The following is an 18466-nucleotide window of genomic DNA, read 5'->3' as shown; positions in this document are numbered from 1 at the left end:
GGTGAGGAATATTGTTGTTTAATATTTTAATTCTCATAGAGGGGACAAAGGCTTCACTGGAATGGGTGATGATGTGAGTATGGTTTAATTAACATTGATTAAAGGAGTCTGTGTCATTATTTCAATTAAAGGACTTTAATCTGTGTGTGTGGGTTTTTATACAATATGACTATGGGGTTAGTAATGGGGGCGTCTTATAGATGCCCCTCTATGACTAACCTCTGGGCTTGATGTCACCTGACAATACAAAGGTGACATCAACCCCCTCAACTATCACCTCACTTAACACCGCAGAAGGGCAAGTAGGAAGAGCCGAGGCTAAATGCCAGAATTGGCGTATGTTATAGATGTGCATTTTCTGGGGTGTCTGAAAGCTGATATTATTAGCCTGGGGGGAAAAATATCCATGGCCCCTTAACTAGGCTATTAATATCAGCCAACAGCAGTCTGCCTAGCCTTTGCTGGTCATTAATTATAGGGGGTCCCTATATCACTTTTTTGGGGGTCCCCCATTTTAATAGCCAGTAAAGGCTAAGTATACAGCTGTGAGCTGATATGAATAGCCTGGGAACCTCTATGGGTTTAACCCCTTCCCAGACTATAAATATCTGCCCCCAGCTGTCCACTTTCCCTCTGCTGGTTTGGAACATTATGCATTTTTTCAAAAAATAATTTATTTAGTAACAAAATACATCTACAGTAAGCTACACATGCACATGCACTGAACTACATGGTTCAGAAATCTTTATATCTATCTATTCTATCTGTGCATATATATTCTATCTATTCTATTCTGTCGGGTCTTGCTGTGATTTTACTGTACGAGGCAGATGAATTGCTGGCTTTTCAAAGGACAACAGTGTGTAAAAATCGCATGGCATTCATATTGTTCGAGTGCTGTGTGATTTTTTTCTCGCACCCATTTACTTCTATTGCTGATTGCAATCCCATTTCCAATTTCAGTCGCAACACGCTGCAATTTTTTTCCAGTCCGATCGTGATCCGATCCAAGCTGGAAAAAAACTTGCAGATGAACACATAATGATAGAATAACATTTGTCCGAATGCAATACGATTTTTAATCGCAAGTGGAAATGAACCCTTACATCGCCATTACAGCCATGTCTGTACTTCACATTATAAAATTGTGCTGACAGGTAATCTTTAACTAGTTGGCAGTGTAGATATTTTATGAAGTTTTCATATGAAATATGAAGGATAACATGAAATACTTTTACAAACTCATATTCAGATTAAATTGGAAAAAAAAAAATCCTACAGTTATCATAGCTGCAGCCTTATCAGCGAGGTCCTTATGTTCATCCATCGGTGATGAATCTTTCTTGCAAGAGCCACATCTCCAAGTTCCACTGAAGAGATGGTAGAGAAAAAGAAGCAAAGATAAGCCATTCCCAGTGTAACCCAAGAGGGCTTATTTTTTGTTTTAATGGAGTCACGGTTTAATTAATTAACCCCTTCATGACTAGACAATTTTTTAGTTTTACACTTCAAGGCCCAATTCACTTTTACTGTTCCTCCAGCTTTGTGGAGTAATTTTCTCTTTTTTAGTGCCTTTAGCTCCTTATCTCTATAAGTTTTGCACCATTTTTTAAGTTACCTTTAATTTTTTTTTATTTTTCCTTGACATCTTTCCTTGTTCAGATGTTTTAGACAGATTCATTTAAATGCGACTTTTACCAAATGTCCCTTTTCCAGGACGTCCACCTGACAGCACCATGGAGGACGTCCTCCTCCTCCTTACAGGGACAGGAAAGCACACGAGAGGTTAAAAGGCCATGTCCCACCCCCTTTCCCTCAGTGTTTTTCCTGTCCCTGCACGGAGGGACACGCGAGAGCTTACCGGAGGGGCTCAGGGGATCGTGCGGCCAGTCCAATCCTTCCCCTGTCAAGAGGTCCTGGGGCCGAAACTCCCCGGTGGGGAGTCCCTCGGCTCCAAAGGCCAGGAGCAGGACGACGCTCCTGGAGGGAGCCGTTCCTCCCGGTGGGGGGCTCTCGGCTCCAGGACGGGTCGGCTCCCCGCAGGCGGCTGGCCGAGCGGGCACTGACAGAAGTGGGCGCAATCGGGGCTGCCATGCCAGGCGGGCCGGGCCCCGTGGCGGGCCGAGTACCCGCAGGACGGCGCCGACGGCTGGTCAGCACTGGAGGCCTCCAGCGGAACGCCATAGCAGGCGGGGAGGCGGCTCCCTGCAGGCGGCGGGACCTGGGAACCGAGCGCGGTCGCGCGCAGAAGCCCGGCAGGAAGTGGAGGCGCGGCTTACCAGCGTCACATCCGGTGACGTCAGACGCCGGTTTCAAATCCAGGGCACGCACGCTCCTGGACCACAGCGCTCTCCAGAGTCGCCACAGGTCGTTCTAGGCTGTGTGACTACATTGGTCGCCAGGAGCAGGATGGAAGGCAACGCTGCAGCTGGTGGAGGGGTAAGTGCGCATAGCGCAGACCACCCTCCCCACCCATCCCCACAGCCCAGATCTGAATAGGTGCCCCTTATGTTATTAGGAAAAGGGAACCCCGGCAGAGTCCCCCTCGGGGAAGGACCCGGCAAAAGCCACCTCCAAATCGGTCAGATGTCCGGTGTGCAGAGTAAAGCTGCCAGACACCTATAGCAAGACCCTATGCGGTCCCTGTACCTCCAGGGTCATAGGCGAGGAACAGCCATCTCTCCTTTCCGAAATGAGGTCGCTGATAAGGGAAGAGATTCAGGCCTCTACAGCCCGGCGACGGTCCCCCAGCCCTGGGCCAAGTCGCAAACATCCAAGGTGGGAACCAGACTCAGTATCAGAAGCGAGCCCTAGCGAGGAATCCGATTTCCGGGACTCAGACCAGGAGGAAGAAGGCGAGATCCTGGGGGATAGACAGGATCAGAGCAGGAAGTACCTATTCAGACTGGAGGATACGGACGAGCTGGTACACACGGTCAGAAATACCATGCAGATGGAAGAAGTCCCTAAGCCACAGTCCAGACAGGACTTAATGTTTGGAGGACTGGTGTCCTGCAAACAGGTGGTGTTCCCTGTAAGCGAACACATCAAAGCAATGATCCTGGAGGAGTGGAGGGAAGCAGAGCGTCGGTTGACACTCTCCCGAGACTTTAAAAATAGACTGCCCTTCGATCCCGAGGAAACTCGGGCGTGGGAAGAAGTCCCTAAAATCGACGTCCCAGTCGCCAAGGTTACTAAGAAGACGGCTATCCCATCCGAGGACTCATCGGGTCTTCGAGACCCAATGGATAGAAAGGCGGACGTCTTGTTAAAAAGAGCATGGGTGACGTCGGCGGCCCTGATTAGAGCCAACATAGCAGCCACCTCGGTGGCCAGGTCTATGTTCCTGTGGTTGGGGCAGTTGGAGGAACACCTAACCAACAAGACCCCGAGGTCAGAGATACTAGCGTCTCTTCCTCTCTTGAAATCAGCCACGGCGTTCCTGTCAGATACGTCGGCGGAATCAGTAAGGTTTGCGGCCAGAAACAGCTCCCTCTCTAATGCGGCCCGGAGAGCAGTCTGGCTTAGATCCTGGTCGGGGGATAACCCTTCTAAAGCAAAGCTATGTGCCATCCCTTTCTCTGGCCTGAGGGTGTTTGGTCCAGCCCTTGATAATATCCTTGAGCTGGTGTCCGATAAGAATAAGGGATTCCCGGAAGGAAAACCCAGGCGGCCCCAGTCCTTTCGGCGAGGCTTCTTCTTCAGAGGACAGTCGGAGTTTAGGGGTCGAGCGAGGTCTAATAGAAGCTCCTACAAAGGCTCCTTCAGCCAGAGTGGGAGGAACAGAGGTCCCCCATTTGCATCAACATCTAGATCGAGGAGACAATGACGCCATAGGCATTGGGGGGAGACTTCGCCACTTTGCAGCAAACTGGTCACGAGTCACCAACAATCAGTGGGTCCTCAGAACCATCAGGGAAGGCTACAGGATAGAGCTCTATTCTCCTCCCCCCGACAGATATATTGCCCCCACCGTCGTCCGGGAGGACTCCGCAAGGTGGTCGGATCTTCAGGACATGTTAGACTCAGGGGTCATAATACCAGTTTCACCGTCAGAAAGAGGGAGAGGGCACTACTCTTCCCTGTTTGCAATCACAAAGAAATCCGGCGAGGCCCGCACCATCATAAACCTGAAGCCACTAAATACTTGGGTCAGATACAGGAGGTTCCGGATGGAATCAATCCGATCCGCAATTCCCCTAATAGACAGGGACGCAGTTATGTGCACCCTAGACCTAAAAAAGGCATACTATCAGGTTCCTATCCATCCCTCATCCCAAAGCCTACTAAGGTTCGCGATCAGCTCACCAGCCCGGACCTGCCATTTCCAGTTCCAGGGTCTTCCATTCGGGTTGGCCTCAGCTCCCAGGATCTTTACGAAACTGGTGGTAGAGGTGGTGGCCTACCTGAGAGATCAGGGTATTGTGATTGTTCCGTACCGGGACGACTTCTTACTGGTGGCAAGATCCAAAGAAGCGCTCATCCAAGACAGGATCCGAACAACTACCGTAATGGAGTTCCTGGGCTGGGTGATCAACTGGGAGAAGTCGGACCTCACACCAGACACCAGAAAGGTATTCCTGGGAGTCCTCCTAGACTCAGCCGACAGAATATCCTGGCTACCCGAGCAGAAGCAGAAGTCCATTCAGGCCAGAACCAGAGGCCTGTTGAAGCGTCAATGCTCCATAAGGGAAGCAATGGAGGTCCTGGGCCTCATGACGGCCTGCATCCAGTGCGTCCGATGGGCCCAATTCCACTCGCGGTTGTTACAAAGAGAAATTCTCGCGAGGTGGGACAGGAGTCAGGCGTCGCTAGACAAACCCCTAAGGCTCTCAGGACGAGTAAAGGAGTCCCTTCGCTGGTGGTTACAGTCCAGGAACCTTCAGGTGGGCGTGCATTGGACAACCTCTCCATACATGGTAGTCACCACAGATGCAAGTGCGTGGGGATGGGGAGCCCACATAGAAGGGAAGATCTTCCAGGGGAAGTGGCCAGCAAGCATCAAGGCCAGATCCTCCAATTTCAAGGAACTCTTCGCGGTCTGGGAAGCGTTGCGGAGAAACCGGTCGGTACTAAAGAGTCGTCATGTCCGCATATTATCCGACAATACAACGACAGTGGCATTCCTGAAACACCAGGGAGGAACCAGACATCAACCACTACAGGCACTGGCGGAAAAGATATTCACGTGGGCAGAACGAACAGTTCGATCCGTGACCGCGGTACATCTAGAGGGTTCCCAAAACGAAGTGGCAGACTACCTGAGCAGACAACAGATCCACCCGACAGAGTGGGAATTGAACGTAGAAATCTTTGACCAGCTTTGTCAGCGCTGGGGGACCCCCAGTATAGATCTCTTCGCAAGCCGGAAGAACTCGAAGGTTCCCAGATTCTACTCCCTAAATCCGATGGACCATCCAGAAGGCGTAGACGCCCTGAGTCAGACTTGGGGAGAATCCCTCTCTTATGCGTTCCCACCACTGGCCCTCATACCGGCAGTGCTCAGGAAGATACGCGAGGACCACGCAAGAGTGATATTGATAGTGCCATAATGGCCGAGGAGAAGCTGGTTTCCCCTTCTAGGAGCCATGGCAGTAGAAGATCCAGTCGAACTGCCCCTGTGGGAGAACATCATCCACCAGGGCCCGATCCACCACCCGGACCCAGCAAGACTCCATCTATCGGCTTGGATCCTGAGAGGGACATCCTGAAGGCAAAAGGATTGTCGGAGCAGGTCATATCCACCCTACAGGCCAGCAGGAAGCCGGTGACGTCGGCAATTTATCGGAAGATATGGAAAAGATTCTGTCTGGAGGGTGGCAGGTCCGAACTCGTGGCAGGCATCCCTGATCTCCCTAACATACTAGGGTTCCTGCAGGCAGGTTTTAATAAAGGCCTCAAGCCCAGCACTCTAAAAGTCCAGGTTTCAGCCTTGAGCGCCTTCTTCGATTACCAGTTAGCTGCACATCCCTTGGTGATAAGGTTTATAAAAGCCACACAGCGCCTGCGCCCCATGTTTAGGCAGCTCACCCCGCCATGGGACCTGGGCCTGGTACTTCGGTTCCTCTGCTCGGACACTTTCGCCCTTAGTGAGAAGATAGCCATCCCTGCTCTCACTCGTAAAACGGCCTTTCTAGTAGCCATTACCACGGCCAAAAGAATAGGGGAGATCCAGGCCCTGTCCACTAAGGATCCATACCTCCAGATAAGAGAGGACCGTATAATCCTAAGGTTAGACCCGGCATTTACCCCGAAGGTAGCCTCTACAAGAAATCTGAACCAGGAGTTAGTGTTACCCTCTTTCTGCGATAATCCCCGAAATGAGAAGGAGCGGCGGCTCCACTCGCTAGACGTGAGGCGCGCAGTTATAGAATACCTAGAGGCCACCAATAGTTGGCGTCTCGACCCGAACCTGTTCGTCCTCTTTGGAGGTAGGAATAAAGGGAAGAAGGCCTCTAAGGCGTCCATCGCGCGTTGGATTACCTCAGTAATCTCGGATGCCTACCAGGCTGAAGGCGCCAGCCCGCCAGATTCCTTAAAAGCCCACTCTACGAGGGCGGTATCGGCCTCATGGGCCGAGCGGGTGGGGGCGTCAGTTGATCAAATCTGTCGAGCGGCAACCTGGGCTAGTCTTAATACATTCTGCAAACACTACAAACTAGATGTGTTAGCTGGCCAACAAACCACATTTGGGAGAAAAGTTCTCCAGGCAGTAAACCCACCCTGAGGAGGTGCTTTGGTACTCTCCATGGTGCTGTCAAGGGGACGTCCTGGAAAATAGGTATTAGACCTACCGGTAATGATGTTTCCAGGAGTCCATCCTGACAGCACGGGTAGTTCCCTCCCGGTTGTGTTATACTGCAATGTATTATGTCATGTCATATGCTGTAATATGATCGTTTCATTAAACCGTTTCTAGTATCATCCACCTTGTGGTACTTGTCAAATCACTGAGGGAAAGGGGGTGGGACATGGCCTTTTAACCTCTCGTGTGCTTTCCTGTCCCTGTAAGGAGGAGGAGGACGTCCTCCATGGTGCTGTCAGGATGGACTCCTGGAAACATCATTACCGGTAGGTCTAATACCTATTTTTTGGCTCATCTCACTCCAGTCCCTGCCTCAGAGAGTTTCTGGAGAAGTTTTCAATTTGGCACATTAACGTGACTATTTATAAGATTTGAGACTTCTGGTGTCGAAAAAGTTGCAAATATTGGTTAAAGACAGAAATGAAAAGCTTCTTTATTTTTACGCAAAATGCAATAACCACATATGCCATTTTGAAGAATTTGGCACAAAAAATGCCAGCAAATACAGCAAGAGAAAAGTGCCTTTAAGAAATTGCAAATCCTGAATCATATTTCCTTTTTCCACTTGATAAAGACGCCGTTACGGCGTTGAAACATGTTGTGAAAAAAAACCTTATTCTCATCATCATCTCTGAAGATTTGATTTACTCCAGCAGTGCAGCCAACCTACATGTTTGGGTCGCCCTCCCAGGGCTGTGGGGTACTCGGTACCGGGCCAGTGGCAGGGGGATGTGTCACAGCAGCGGAGACCCAGTCTGTGGCCCTGGGCGCCCAAGTAATGGGGAATGTAGTTAATGGAATAGTTCGTGACGCCACCTGTGGTGTTCGGCAAGTGAGATGTGAAGCCGACGCTGCATGCAGATCCTCTGGGGCTGGTGGTGTGTTGCAGCCTAGATGGTATAGCTCCCCACAGGTGAAGCTGTAGCCCCAGGGCAGTGTAGATGTGGTTGGCAATGGAAGTAGCAGTGCCGACAGGGTAGGAAGCAGACAAGACACAGCGGGGTGCAATTTCTGTACCTTTACTTGGTAACTGCAGTCCAGGGTCCTGATTACAGATGGTAGCGGAGCAGGTTATTCTAGAAGCAACTCAGGGATTCTCTCTCACAGACGGGCTGTGCAGTCTCCTTCCTAGTGCCTTGTGGTGTGAAGCACTCCAGTACTTAGTTACTCTAGAGTTCCTCCTGTCAGATGTTCTCAAGAACCTTACTTGCACAGCAGACAGCTGTAGCCTATCTCGGGGACTTCTCTCTTCTGAGTCCCGGCTCTCTATCCAAGCTGCTGTTGTGCCTCAAGTCTTAGATGGGAGTAGGGCATTTACAGCCTCCTACCCCTCTGGTATCTGTTGCAGGACCTTTAGTATCCGTACAACCATAGAGACCAGGCTCCAGTTCATGCACTCTCAAGCTGAGGGAGCTCTCCTTCCTAGCTCAACCTCCAGCTTCTCTCTACATGTCTGCACACTTCACCCTCCGCAGACTAACTGACTAACCACTCCTTCCTCTTGGCCCTCAAAGAGCCCTCCTCCCCTTAATCCTGGTTCAGAGTTCCCCCTGCTGGCCTGGAGTGGAACTGTGTTGCATGTATGGATTGACTGCGAGAGAGACCCATCATTGCCTCCAAGCCTGGCATTACCCTCCCCTGGAGGAAGGCAAAGCCACTGTGGCGACCATACTCCTGGGGGTGCCACATGTTCATTTAACTGGATCCAATATTTATCCACCAGCCAAGGGTAAGCAAAAGCTATTTTTCTTCATGCCAACATAAGTCTTGTGCCTGTCACAACTCTACCAGGTGAGCTAACCAGCACGCTCTTACTCTCCCTCCATAGTGTATCGCCCTATAATGCGCTTGGTTTCCCACTTCTAAATTTATTCACTTTAATTTCACTGTCACAAATAGATAACAAATGGCATTCAAGTGTCAGATTAGAGGCAAGTGCCAGCTGCATAACACAGCCCAGACCTACTGGGTATGGCACAGGCTCTGTACACCCTCACCCGACATGTGAAGTACATGTTGGCTCACCACACTATACTTCAAACATCAGGAAGATCTGTAACTTTATAATATCTTTCAGTTTTCACCAATTTCAAGATCTCTGCTTCCTTCCCTACAGGTATATCTAGACCCTAGAGGCTGAAAATCTTATTCTTGTGCTGCTGATACAGATACAAGGCCAGTTATATACCCCTGTTGTAACAAGCCATGTATCCGTCAGATGGACATGATCAGGGCAGGTTTTCAGTCTGTAGATTAGTGGTCTTTATCTTGTTTCTCCAACTGTTGTGAATCTCTCTGCATATCCATCAGGTCTGTCTATAATATTAGATTAAAAAGGTACTGAAGAAACTTTAATTTCACAGAACATTAGAACGCAGGGGAAAATTACAAGACTGATGCAAAAATGCACAATATGCTGGTAAGTAACGCACCTGGGGATATAAGTGAGGGGAGGCACAAGGCACGATAAGTGAAAAGACCTGGGACATCCATCACAGCACAATAACTGCCCACCATCTCGACACATGGAACACTCATCATCATTGCTCTGGAAAAGACAGGAAATAGGGGTCAGTACTGTAAGACCCCATACACATTAGATGAAAGTAGTCTGAACCTGCTGATTTGGGCAGGATAGGACAATCATCTGATGAGTATGTGGCCTCCTGACTTTCCCTGATTTTGGGTGTGAGAAGGTTTGTGTCTAGCTGCGGCTTAACCCTCTTTCCACTGAAAATACAAGATCACTCAGTTGAGTGCTCATGTGTATGGGGGAGTCGGAAGAAATAGCTCAAATGTTCATTCAGCAGATAGCCATCTTAGGTGTATGACCTGCTTAGCCCATTCTTGACACACGATGTAATATTACATCATGTTAAGTCCTCGTATCTGATGCTGGCTGATGTGTGGAGCCTGCATCATTCCAAGCAGATGATGGCTGTGTCACACAGGGGAGTAAATTTGAAGGCACAAAAACAAAAACTGGGCTCTGAAGGTAAAGGTTAAACTTCAGCAATATAAAGCACTGCGAAGTAAAACATATGGGAGATTTCACAAGGAATTTGCTCAGGCAAGATAAATGCAATGTTGTTACACAGACCTCATGATGTGACATCTCTGAAGCAAGTAGGGTAGGAGGAACAATGCCAGTCTGAAAAAAATTGAAAAAGAATGCTGGTTTATTTATCATTGTTTTTCTATAAGACATACTGTATGTACAGTGGTATGTAAAAGTTTAGGCACCTCGGGTCAAAATTACTGTTATTGTGAACAGTCAAGTAAGTTGAAGAGGAAATGATCTGTAAGAGGCTTAAAGTTAAAGATGACACATTTCATGGCAAAAATTAAGAGACCACTGCAAAATTTTCAGTTTGATTTTTCTCTTTATAGGTATATTTTTGAGTAAAATGTAATTTGCTATTTTATTCTATAAATTACTGACAACATGTCTTTGAATTTCCAAGCACTAAATTTTGTATTTATTTTCAGAAAATGAGAAATGGTCAAAATAACAAAATAATGCAGTGATTGCAGACCTCAAATAATGCTAAGAAAGCAAGTTCATAATCATTTAGAAACAATACTAATGTTTTAATTCAGGAAGAGTTCAGAAATCAATATTTTTGGGATAACCATAATTTTTAATCACAGCATTCATGTGTCTTGGCATGCTTTCCACCAGTCTTTCACACTGCTTTTGGGTGACCTTATGCCACTCATGGTACAAAATTTTAAGCAGTTCTTTGTTTGATGGCTTGTGACTATCCATCTTCCTCTTGATTACATTCCAGAGGTTTTCAATGGGGTTCAGGTCTGGAGATTGGGCTGGCCATGACAGGGATTTGATGTGGTGGTCCTTCATCCACACATTGATTGACCTAGCTGTGTGGCATGGCGCATTGTCCTGCTGGAAAAAAACAGTCCACATAGTTGGGGAACACTGCCTGAGCAGAAGGAATCAACTGCTTTTCCAGGATAACCTTGTTTGCGGCCTGATTCATATGTCCTTCGCAAAAATTAACCTCCCCAATTCCAGCCTTACTGAAGCATCCCCAGATCATCACCGATCCTCCACCAAATTTCACAGTGGGTGCAAGATACTGTGGCTTGTACGCCTCTCCAGGTCTCCGTCTGACCATTAGATGTGTGGCTAAGCTGAAAATTAGACTCATCAGAGAAGATTACCTTACTCCAGTCCTCTATGGTCTAATCCTTATGGTCTTTGGCAAACTTCAGCCTGGCTCTCTTTTGATGAAAGGCTTTTTTCTAGCTTTACATGACTTGAGCCCTGCCTCTAGGAGTCTATTATGAACTGTTCTTGCCATGCACTTCACCCCAGCTGCCATTTGCTATTCCTTTTGTAGGTCACTTGATGTCATCCTGCGGTTGCAGAGTAACAGTCAAATAAAATGACGGTCATCACGGTCAGTGGAGAGTAGTTTGCACCCTCTGCCGGTCTGTAGCTTTGATTACACCAACCAACCAATCAAAAGACCTATTAACCATAGAAAACCAGACTGGGTGTACTTATTAAATATTATTTTATTTTATTTATATTGTACAGGTGGTTACATAAAAACCAATAAAAACAAAAAAGTGCACGTATAGGAACAATTTAACAAAATTGTTAAAAAGAATAAAATAAAATAGGACCCAATTTATATATCAAATATGCATACCTCATATATTATAAAGTGACCATTTTCCAAAAGGATTGTAGAAAAGTGCAAATACATAAAAATAATTATGGTACCATAACAAAGAATAAATAAATAACAATCATAAAAAGTGCAATGTGCAATGTGCAAAATTGTCACATAGTGATATTGTATCATATACAAAAAAATTGAAAAAAACCCCACATGTGCCTTTAAAACATCAAATGTGTATATTTACAAGGTTTTTCACATATCCAAAATAAAGTGCAGAGTGCCTGTGCAATAGAAACCATGCACAATATATAAAGCAATCAGTGCCTCCTTTTCTTTGGAAAAATGCAGCTAATTATATATAGAGAGGTTTTAGCATAAACAGATCTTTACCTATAAGGGTCACCACGTCCCTATCACGCGCTCCCCGACGCGCATTTCGGAATCCTTCCTTCATCAGGGGGTGGCTACATAGTGGATCCGGGTTTTTTTTATATGTGGGCACTATCAGCGCCAATCTGCTTAATGGCGCTGATTATGATAGCGGTGCTCCGGGTGTGGGGGTGGCACATGCGCAGTCCGGAGGTCCCACAATCCCAAGCGCCGGACCATGTGACCGGAACACACAGGCACTGAGCCCGGCGTTGCCAAGGTCACGAGGACGCGGCGAGTCAGGACGTCAGGACACGGAGCACGCATGCGCACCACCAGGAACATCGCATCAATTGGATAAAGTGGAAATCACCACAATCAATCCATTATATTATACATATCAATTGATACTGAGGATATCATACATCTTACAAGGAGAATATGTGAAATTCCAATACAATATATAATAACAAGAAAATATATAATATACAAAAATAAATAAAACTAATTTATGTTGTTAAATTCATCAATCAATAATACTGTATAAGAATATATATATAATTACATATAATAATAAATAACATAATAACAATTATATAATATAATAAATAATAAACAACCATGAAAAAATAAAAATAAAAATAAAAAATAGAAAATAAAAATAAAAAATATAAATAAAAATAAAAAATAATTAAAAATAATAAATAAAAATAACTAAAAATAAAAAATATTTTTTTTTTATATAATAATATCTATATTCATAAGACATCTGCATATATATAATAATAATAATAATAATAATAAATGAACAAAAAATAATAAAAAAACAATTAATAATTATATAAGATATGTAATAATATCACAATACCAATAGATATAGAAAAATATTTTATATATATATATAAGCCATAATTAATGATAAAAAATACATAACTGTAATATATAGTCCAATAGTATCAATAAAAGATGAATATCCAACAGATATCAGCCTTCATAACGACTTCTTAGTTCCACGTGGTATCCACGGATCCAGGAAAAATATTGTTGCAGCCAGGATATTATATGACCATATGCCAAATAAAATAAATCTATAAAAAAATTATTGTAATTAGATTAAAAACACGAAACGACTTAAAATCAGTATAAAATTGGTTTTAAAAATTAAAATTGAGCTTCCCTATTTTTCCACCTCTTTCATTGGGTTGAACCATGTCTATACCTATCACTTTTAATAATGAAGCATCACAATTGTGATGAACCTTAAAGTGTCTAGGGATAGTTTTTAACAATGAAATATCATCAATTTCTTTTGCGGCTATTATCCCTAGTATATGTTCCCTAACACGAATCTTCAATTGCCGTATGGTCATTCCAACATAAATCAGAGAGCAAGGACACGTTGCATAATAAATAACTTCTCTAGTTGTACAAGTTATTGAATGTTTAATCCCATACGTCAATGTATCCTTAGAATTAGCAAAATTTTGTGCCCTGCTAATATTGGGACATGCCATACATTTCCCACACGGCTTGGAACTCAATGATTTTTTCGCATTCGACAAAAAACTGACAGGGGGTGGATTAGATACATAGTGGCTTTTCACCAAGTAATCTCTTATATTCCTTGATCTTTTAAAGGTAATACTTGGTGTGTCCCCGATATAGTTAGACAATATCGGATCTATTTTTAAAATTCCCCAAGATTTGGTCAGAACTTTCCCATTTCAATGCGCCAATTTATTGTGGAACTCCTAGATTTCGCTCTTTCGCACAATTTTTTCTTATTTAAGGGGTCCTTCTTCCTACAGCTCCAGGGCACTGCAATGGGTGCTTCTTTTGCGCCAGCTTACGCAAATTTATTCCTGGGGCTGTGGGAGAGGGACCTCTTTCTTTCTGGTTCGGCACCATCAATGGAGCGTATCCTAATGTGGGTACGTTTCATTGATGATATTTTTTTGATATGGGAGGGGTCGATGGAATCCCTTCATGAATTTATGTCAGGTTTGAATAATAACTCTTATAATATACATTTGACATATCAGTTCGACCAAAATAAAATGGAATTTTTGGACGTTAGTGTTAGGAGAGGTGAGGATGACTGTTTACACACTGATATCTTTCAGAAATCAACGTCCGTTAATTCCCTTCTTCATGCAAATTCATCACATCCACCGGCCATGATTCGATCTATCCCAATAGGACAATTCTTAAGATTGAGAAGAATCTGTTCAAGAGATGAGGACTTTGAAATACAAGCTTTAGAATTAAAACAAAGATTCCTAGAACGTGGGTATAGCCATCGTTCCATTAAAAAGGCCAATAATCGGGCAAAAAATACCATCCGACATCAAGCGCTTTATGGCAATAAAACTATAGAAGCAAATCAATGTGTGAGGTTTATTACGCAGTATCATGGCCAAACTGATTTAATGAGGAAAGTTCTGACCAAATCTTGGGGAATTTTAAAAATAGATCCGATATTGTCTAACTATATCGGGGACACACCAAGTATTACCTTTAAAAGATCAAGGAATATAAGAGATTACTTGGTGAAAAGCCACTATGTATCTAATCCACCCCCTGCCAGTTTTTTGTCGAATGCAAAAAAATCATTGGGTTCCAAGCCGTGTGGGAAATGTATGGCATGTCCCAATATTAGCAGGGCACAAAATTTTGCTAATTCTAAGGATACATTGACGTATGGGATTAAACATTCAATAACTTGTACAACTAGAGCAGTTATTTATTATGCAACGTGTCCTTGCTCTCTGATTTATGTTGGAATGACCATACGGCAATTGAAGATTCGTGTTAGGGAACATATACTAGGGATAATAGCCGCAAAAGAAATTGATGATATTTCATTGTTAAAAACTATCCCTAGACACTTTAAGGTTCATCACAATTGTGATGCTTCATTATTAAAAGTGATAGGTATAGACATGGTTCAACCCAATGAAAGTGGTGGAAAAATAGGGAATCTTTTAGCTAAAAAAGAAATCAGGTGGATTTGGACATTAGATACTGTGTCTCCTAATGGTCTGAATGAGAATTTGAGTTTTACTCCTTTTTTGTAAACCTTGCTCAATTTTAATTTTTAAAACCAATTTTATACTGATTTTAAGTCGTTTCGTGTTTTTAATCTAATTACAATAATTTTTTTATAGATTTATTTTATTTGGCATATGGTCATATAATATCCTGGCTGCAACAATATTTTTCCTGGATCCGTGGATACCACATGGAACTAAGAAGTCGTTATGAAGGCTGATATCTGTTGGATATTCATCTTTTATTGATACTATTGGACTATATATTACAGTTATGTATTTTTTATCATTAATTATGGCTTATATATATAAAATATTTTTCTATATCTATTGGTATTGTGATATTATTATAGATCTTATATAATTATTAATTTTTTTTATTATTTTTTGTTCATTATTTATTATTATTATATATATGCAGATGTCTTATGAATATATATATATTATTATATAAAAAAAATTGATTTTTTTTATTTTTATTTATTATTTATTATTTTTAATTATTTTTTATTTTTATTTATATTTTTTATTTTTATTTTCTATTTTTTATATTAATTTTTATTTTTATTTTTTCATGGTTGTTTATTATTTATTATATTATATAATTGTTATTATGTTATTTATTATTATATGTAATTATATATATATTCTTATATTATTGATTGATGAATTTAACAACATAAATTAGTTTTATTTATTTTTGCATATTATATATTTTCTTGTTATTATATATTGTATTGGAATTTCACATATTCTCCTTGTAAGATGTATGACATCCTTAGTATCAATTGATATGTATAATATAATGGATTGATTGTGGTGATTTCCACTTTATCCAATTGATGCGATGTCCCTGGTGGTGCGCATGCGTGCTCCGTGTCCTGACGTCCTGACTCGCCGCGTCCTCGTGACCTTGGCAACGCCGGGCTCAGTGCCTGTGTGTTCCGGTCACGTGGTCCGGCGCTTGGGATTGTAGGACCTCCGGACTGCGCATACGCCACCCCCACACCCGGAGCACCGCTATCATATTCAGCGCCATTAAGCAGATTGGCGCTGATAGTGCCCACATATAAAACCCCCCCGGATCCACTATGTAGCCACCCCCTGCTGAAGGAAGGATTCCGAAATGCGCGTCGGGGAGCGCGTGATAGGGACGTGGTGACCCTTATAGGTAAAGATCTGTTTATGCTAAAACCTCTCTATATATAATTAGCTGCATTTTTCCAAAGAAAAGGAGGCACTGATTGCTTTATATATTGTGCATGGTTTTTATTGCACAGGCACTCTGCACTTTATTTTGGATATGTGAAAAACCTTGTAAATATACACATTTGATGTTTTAAAGGCACATGTGGTTTTTTTTCAATTTTTTTGTATATGATACAATATCATTATGTGACAATTTTGCACATTGCACTTTTTATGATTATTTATTTATTCTTTGTTATGGTACCATAATTATTTTTATGTATTTGCACTTTTCTACAATCCTTTTGGAAAATGGTCACTTTATAACATATGAGGTATGCATATTTGATATATAAATTGGGTCCTATTTTATTTTATTCTTTTTAACAATTTTGTTAAATTGTTCCTATGCGTGCACTTTTTTGTTTTTATTGGTTTTTATGTAACCACCTGTACAATATAAATAAAATAAAATAATATTTAATAAGTACACCCTGTCTGGTTTTCTATGGTTAATAGGTCTTTTGATTTGTTGGTTGGTGTAATCTATCTTAAATAGTGTGCAATCACTAACTTCACTGAACACTGGTGGTATATTTTATCATTATTATTATTATTATTATTATTATTAATAATTGATTGGTTTATTATATTATTATATATTACATCCAGTGTTGGTGTGTTTCGGTCTGTAGCTTTGTTGTCGCCAATGTCTGCTGCTTGACTTCGTTGTAATGGACTGCCGTCTTAGAAATTTTAAGGATGGAGGCAACATGACGCTCACTTTATCCCTCTGCTGTAAAGCCAGAATTGAGCCCTTCTTTTCCTCACTCAAGACTTTTCTTTTCAACTCCTTTGGCATGGATACAAGTTTTTTTTTTCATTACTATTACTTTTGGGATATTACAAGCACTTGTTTTTTGTTTTTTTTATACCTTCCTTTGTTAAATAAGATTTGGTTCAGATGATCACCTAATCAGAAGCACATTAAGTAGAATGAGGTGTACTCTGGTTGGAATTCAACTGACACTGGAATGGAATGGCTGTCATACATGTAGAGAAGCTTATTTTTATAAAACAGTGCAGTGGTCTCTTAATTTTTGCCAGAGCTGTATATATATATATATATATATATATATATATCAAGAGTTACTTTTAACATTTTAAAAATTACTAAAAGGAAAGTGGGCTGATACAAAACTTTGGGCACCCTTGGAGATTTGTGTGCTCAGATATCTTTTCCCAAGGTTTCACACCTTAATTAGTCTGTTAGGGTTATGCCTTCCTCACTATCGTTGTTGGGAAAGGCCAAGTGATGCAAATTTCCCAGCTTTATAAAAACCCGGTCTGTTGTGAATTCTCTCTCTGGCTTCCCTCTAGTGATTACTGATAGTGGTGGAGTTGGTCAGATTGACAGAGGGGTTGTGTTATGAATGAGTCACCGGAGGAGGAGAAAACAAAAATACAAGCTAAGTCCAGAAAACCGGAGAGGTTGGTAGCTATCGGATTCCAGACCCCTGATCCTATACACCACAACTAACAGTAGCCATGGGTGGTTCCTACGGTGCCCTAGACCTCTCGTCAGAGCCGGAGAACTACATAAGCCTAAAGAAGGAAAGGGGAAATCTAAACTGCCCAGAGCAGACCCCAAAGCAATAGACAGCCCCCAACATGTATTGTTGGTGAAACACAGATGAAAACACAAACACAGACAGAAAGACAGGCTGAGCAAACGATGGGGCCCAACTAACTAGATAGGACAGGACAGAAAAGATGCTGGCTGCAATCCGCAAAAAACCCTACCAAAAATGTCCCAACCGTCTGATAGGGAAAAAGGCCCTGAAGTCGCTAGACTTCAAAATCACTATATCAGCACTCAGGTATATTCTGAAAACAGAGCAAAAGAGATCAACTGATCATAGACAAAAATGGAATTCAGCCAGTCCCAACCAGGACTGGCTGAATTCAAACACTAAGGAAACCAGACAAAATCTCATGGAATAATAGCAGGGTAAAAAACTTAGCTTTTAGTAGACAGGAACTAAACTGGATGCAAGAGCTCAGAGCTGAAAGGATCACCAGCAGCCCTGCAGGGCGTCGGCTGCCTTATATCCACTCAGAAATTCCAGATGTCCAATCACACTCCGCCTGTTCAGATGACAGGTTCTTCCCATCCCAATCAATTTCACTGCCTCTCTTCACCAGCAGAGGGAGTTCATCAGACATCAAAGGTGAAGGGAAGAATGAACTCACAACAGGGTTGTGAATTCTCTTTCTGGGCTCCCTCTGGTGGTTACTGGAGGTAGTGAAGCTGATCTGATTGACAGAGACTTGCCACCGGATAAGGAGGAAGACGATTGGAGATCTGGGGTTTCTGATTGGGATTTAAGACAACTGACTCC

At 42.8% G+C, this 18466-nt stretch overlaps 1 protein-coding gene across 1 annotated transcript in view; it reads right to left on the bottom strand.

Annotated features, from left to right (window-relative positions):
- The window catches only part of LOC141095295 (autoimmune regulator-like), a 134048-nt gene that overhangs the window by 46441 nt on the left and 69141 nt on the right, over nucleotides 1-18466 (bottom strand). The window contains 3 exon segments of the mRNA XM_073581235.1: nucleotides 1280-1370; nucleotides 9238-9353; nucleotides 9906-9956. Coding sequence (XP_073437336.1) covers nucleotides 1280-1370; nucleotides 9238-9353; nucleotides 9906-9956 — 258 coding nt within the window.

The sequence above is a fragment of the Dendrobates tinctorius genome, unplaced genomic scaffold, assembly GCF_039654945.1.
Source record: "Dendrobates tinctorius isolate UK_male_01 unplaced genomic scaffold, ASM3965494v1 ptg000069l, whole genome shotgun sequence".
In the NCBI taxonomy this organism is placed as follows: domain Eukaryota; kingdom Metazoa; phylum Chordata; class Amphibia; order Anura; family Dendrobatidae; genus Dendrobates; species Dendrobates tinctorius.
Note: the sequence above shows the minus strand (reverse complement) of the source record. Positions and strands in the feature narration are given on the sequence as shown.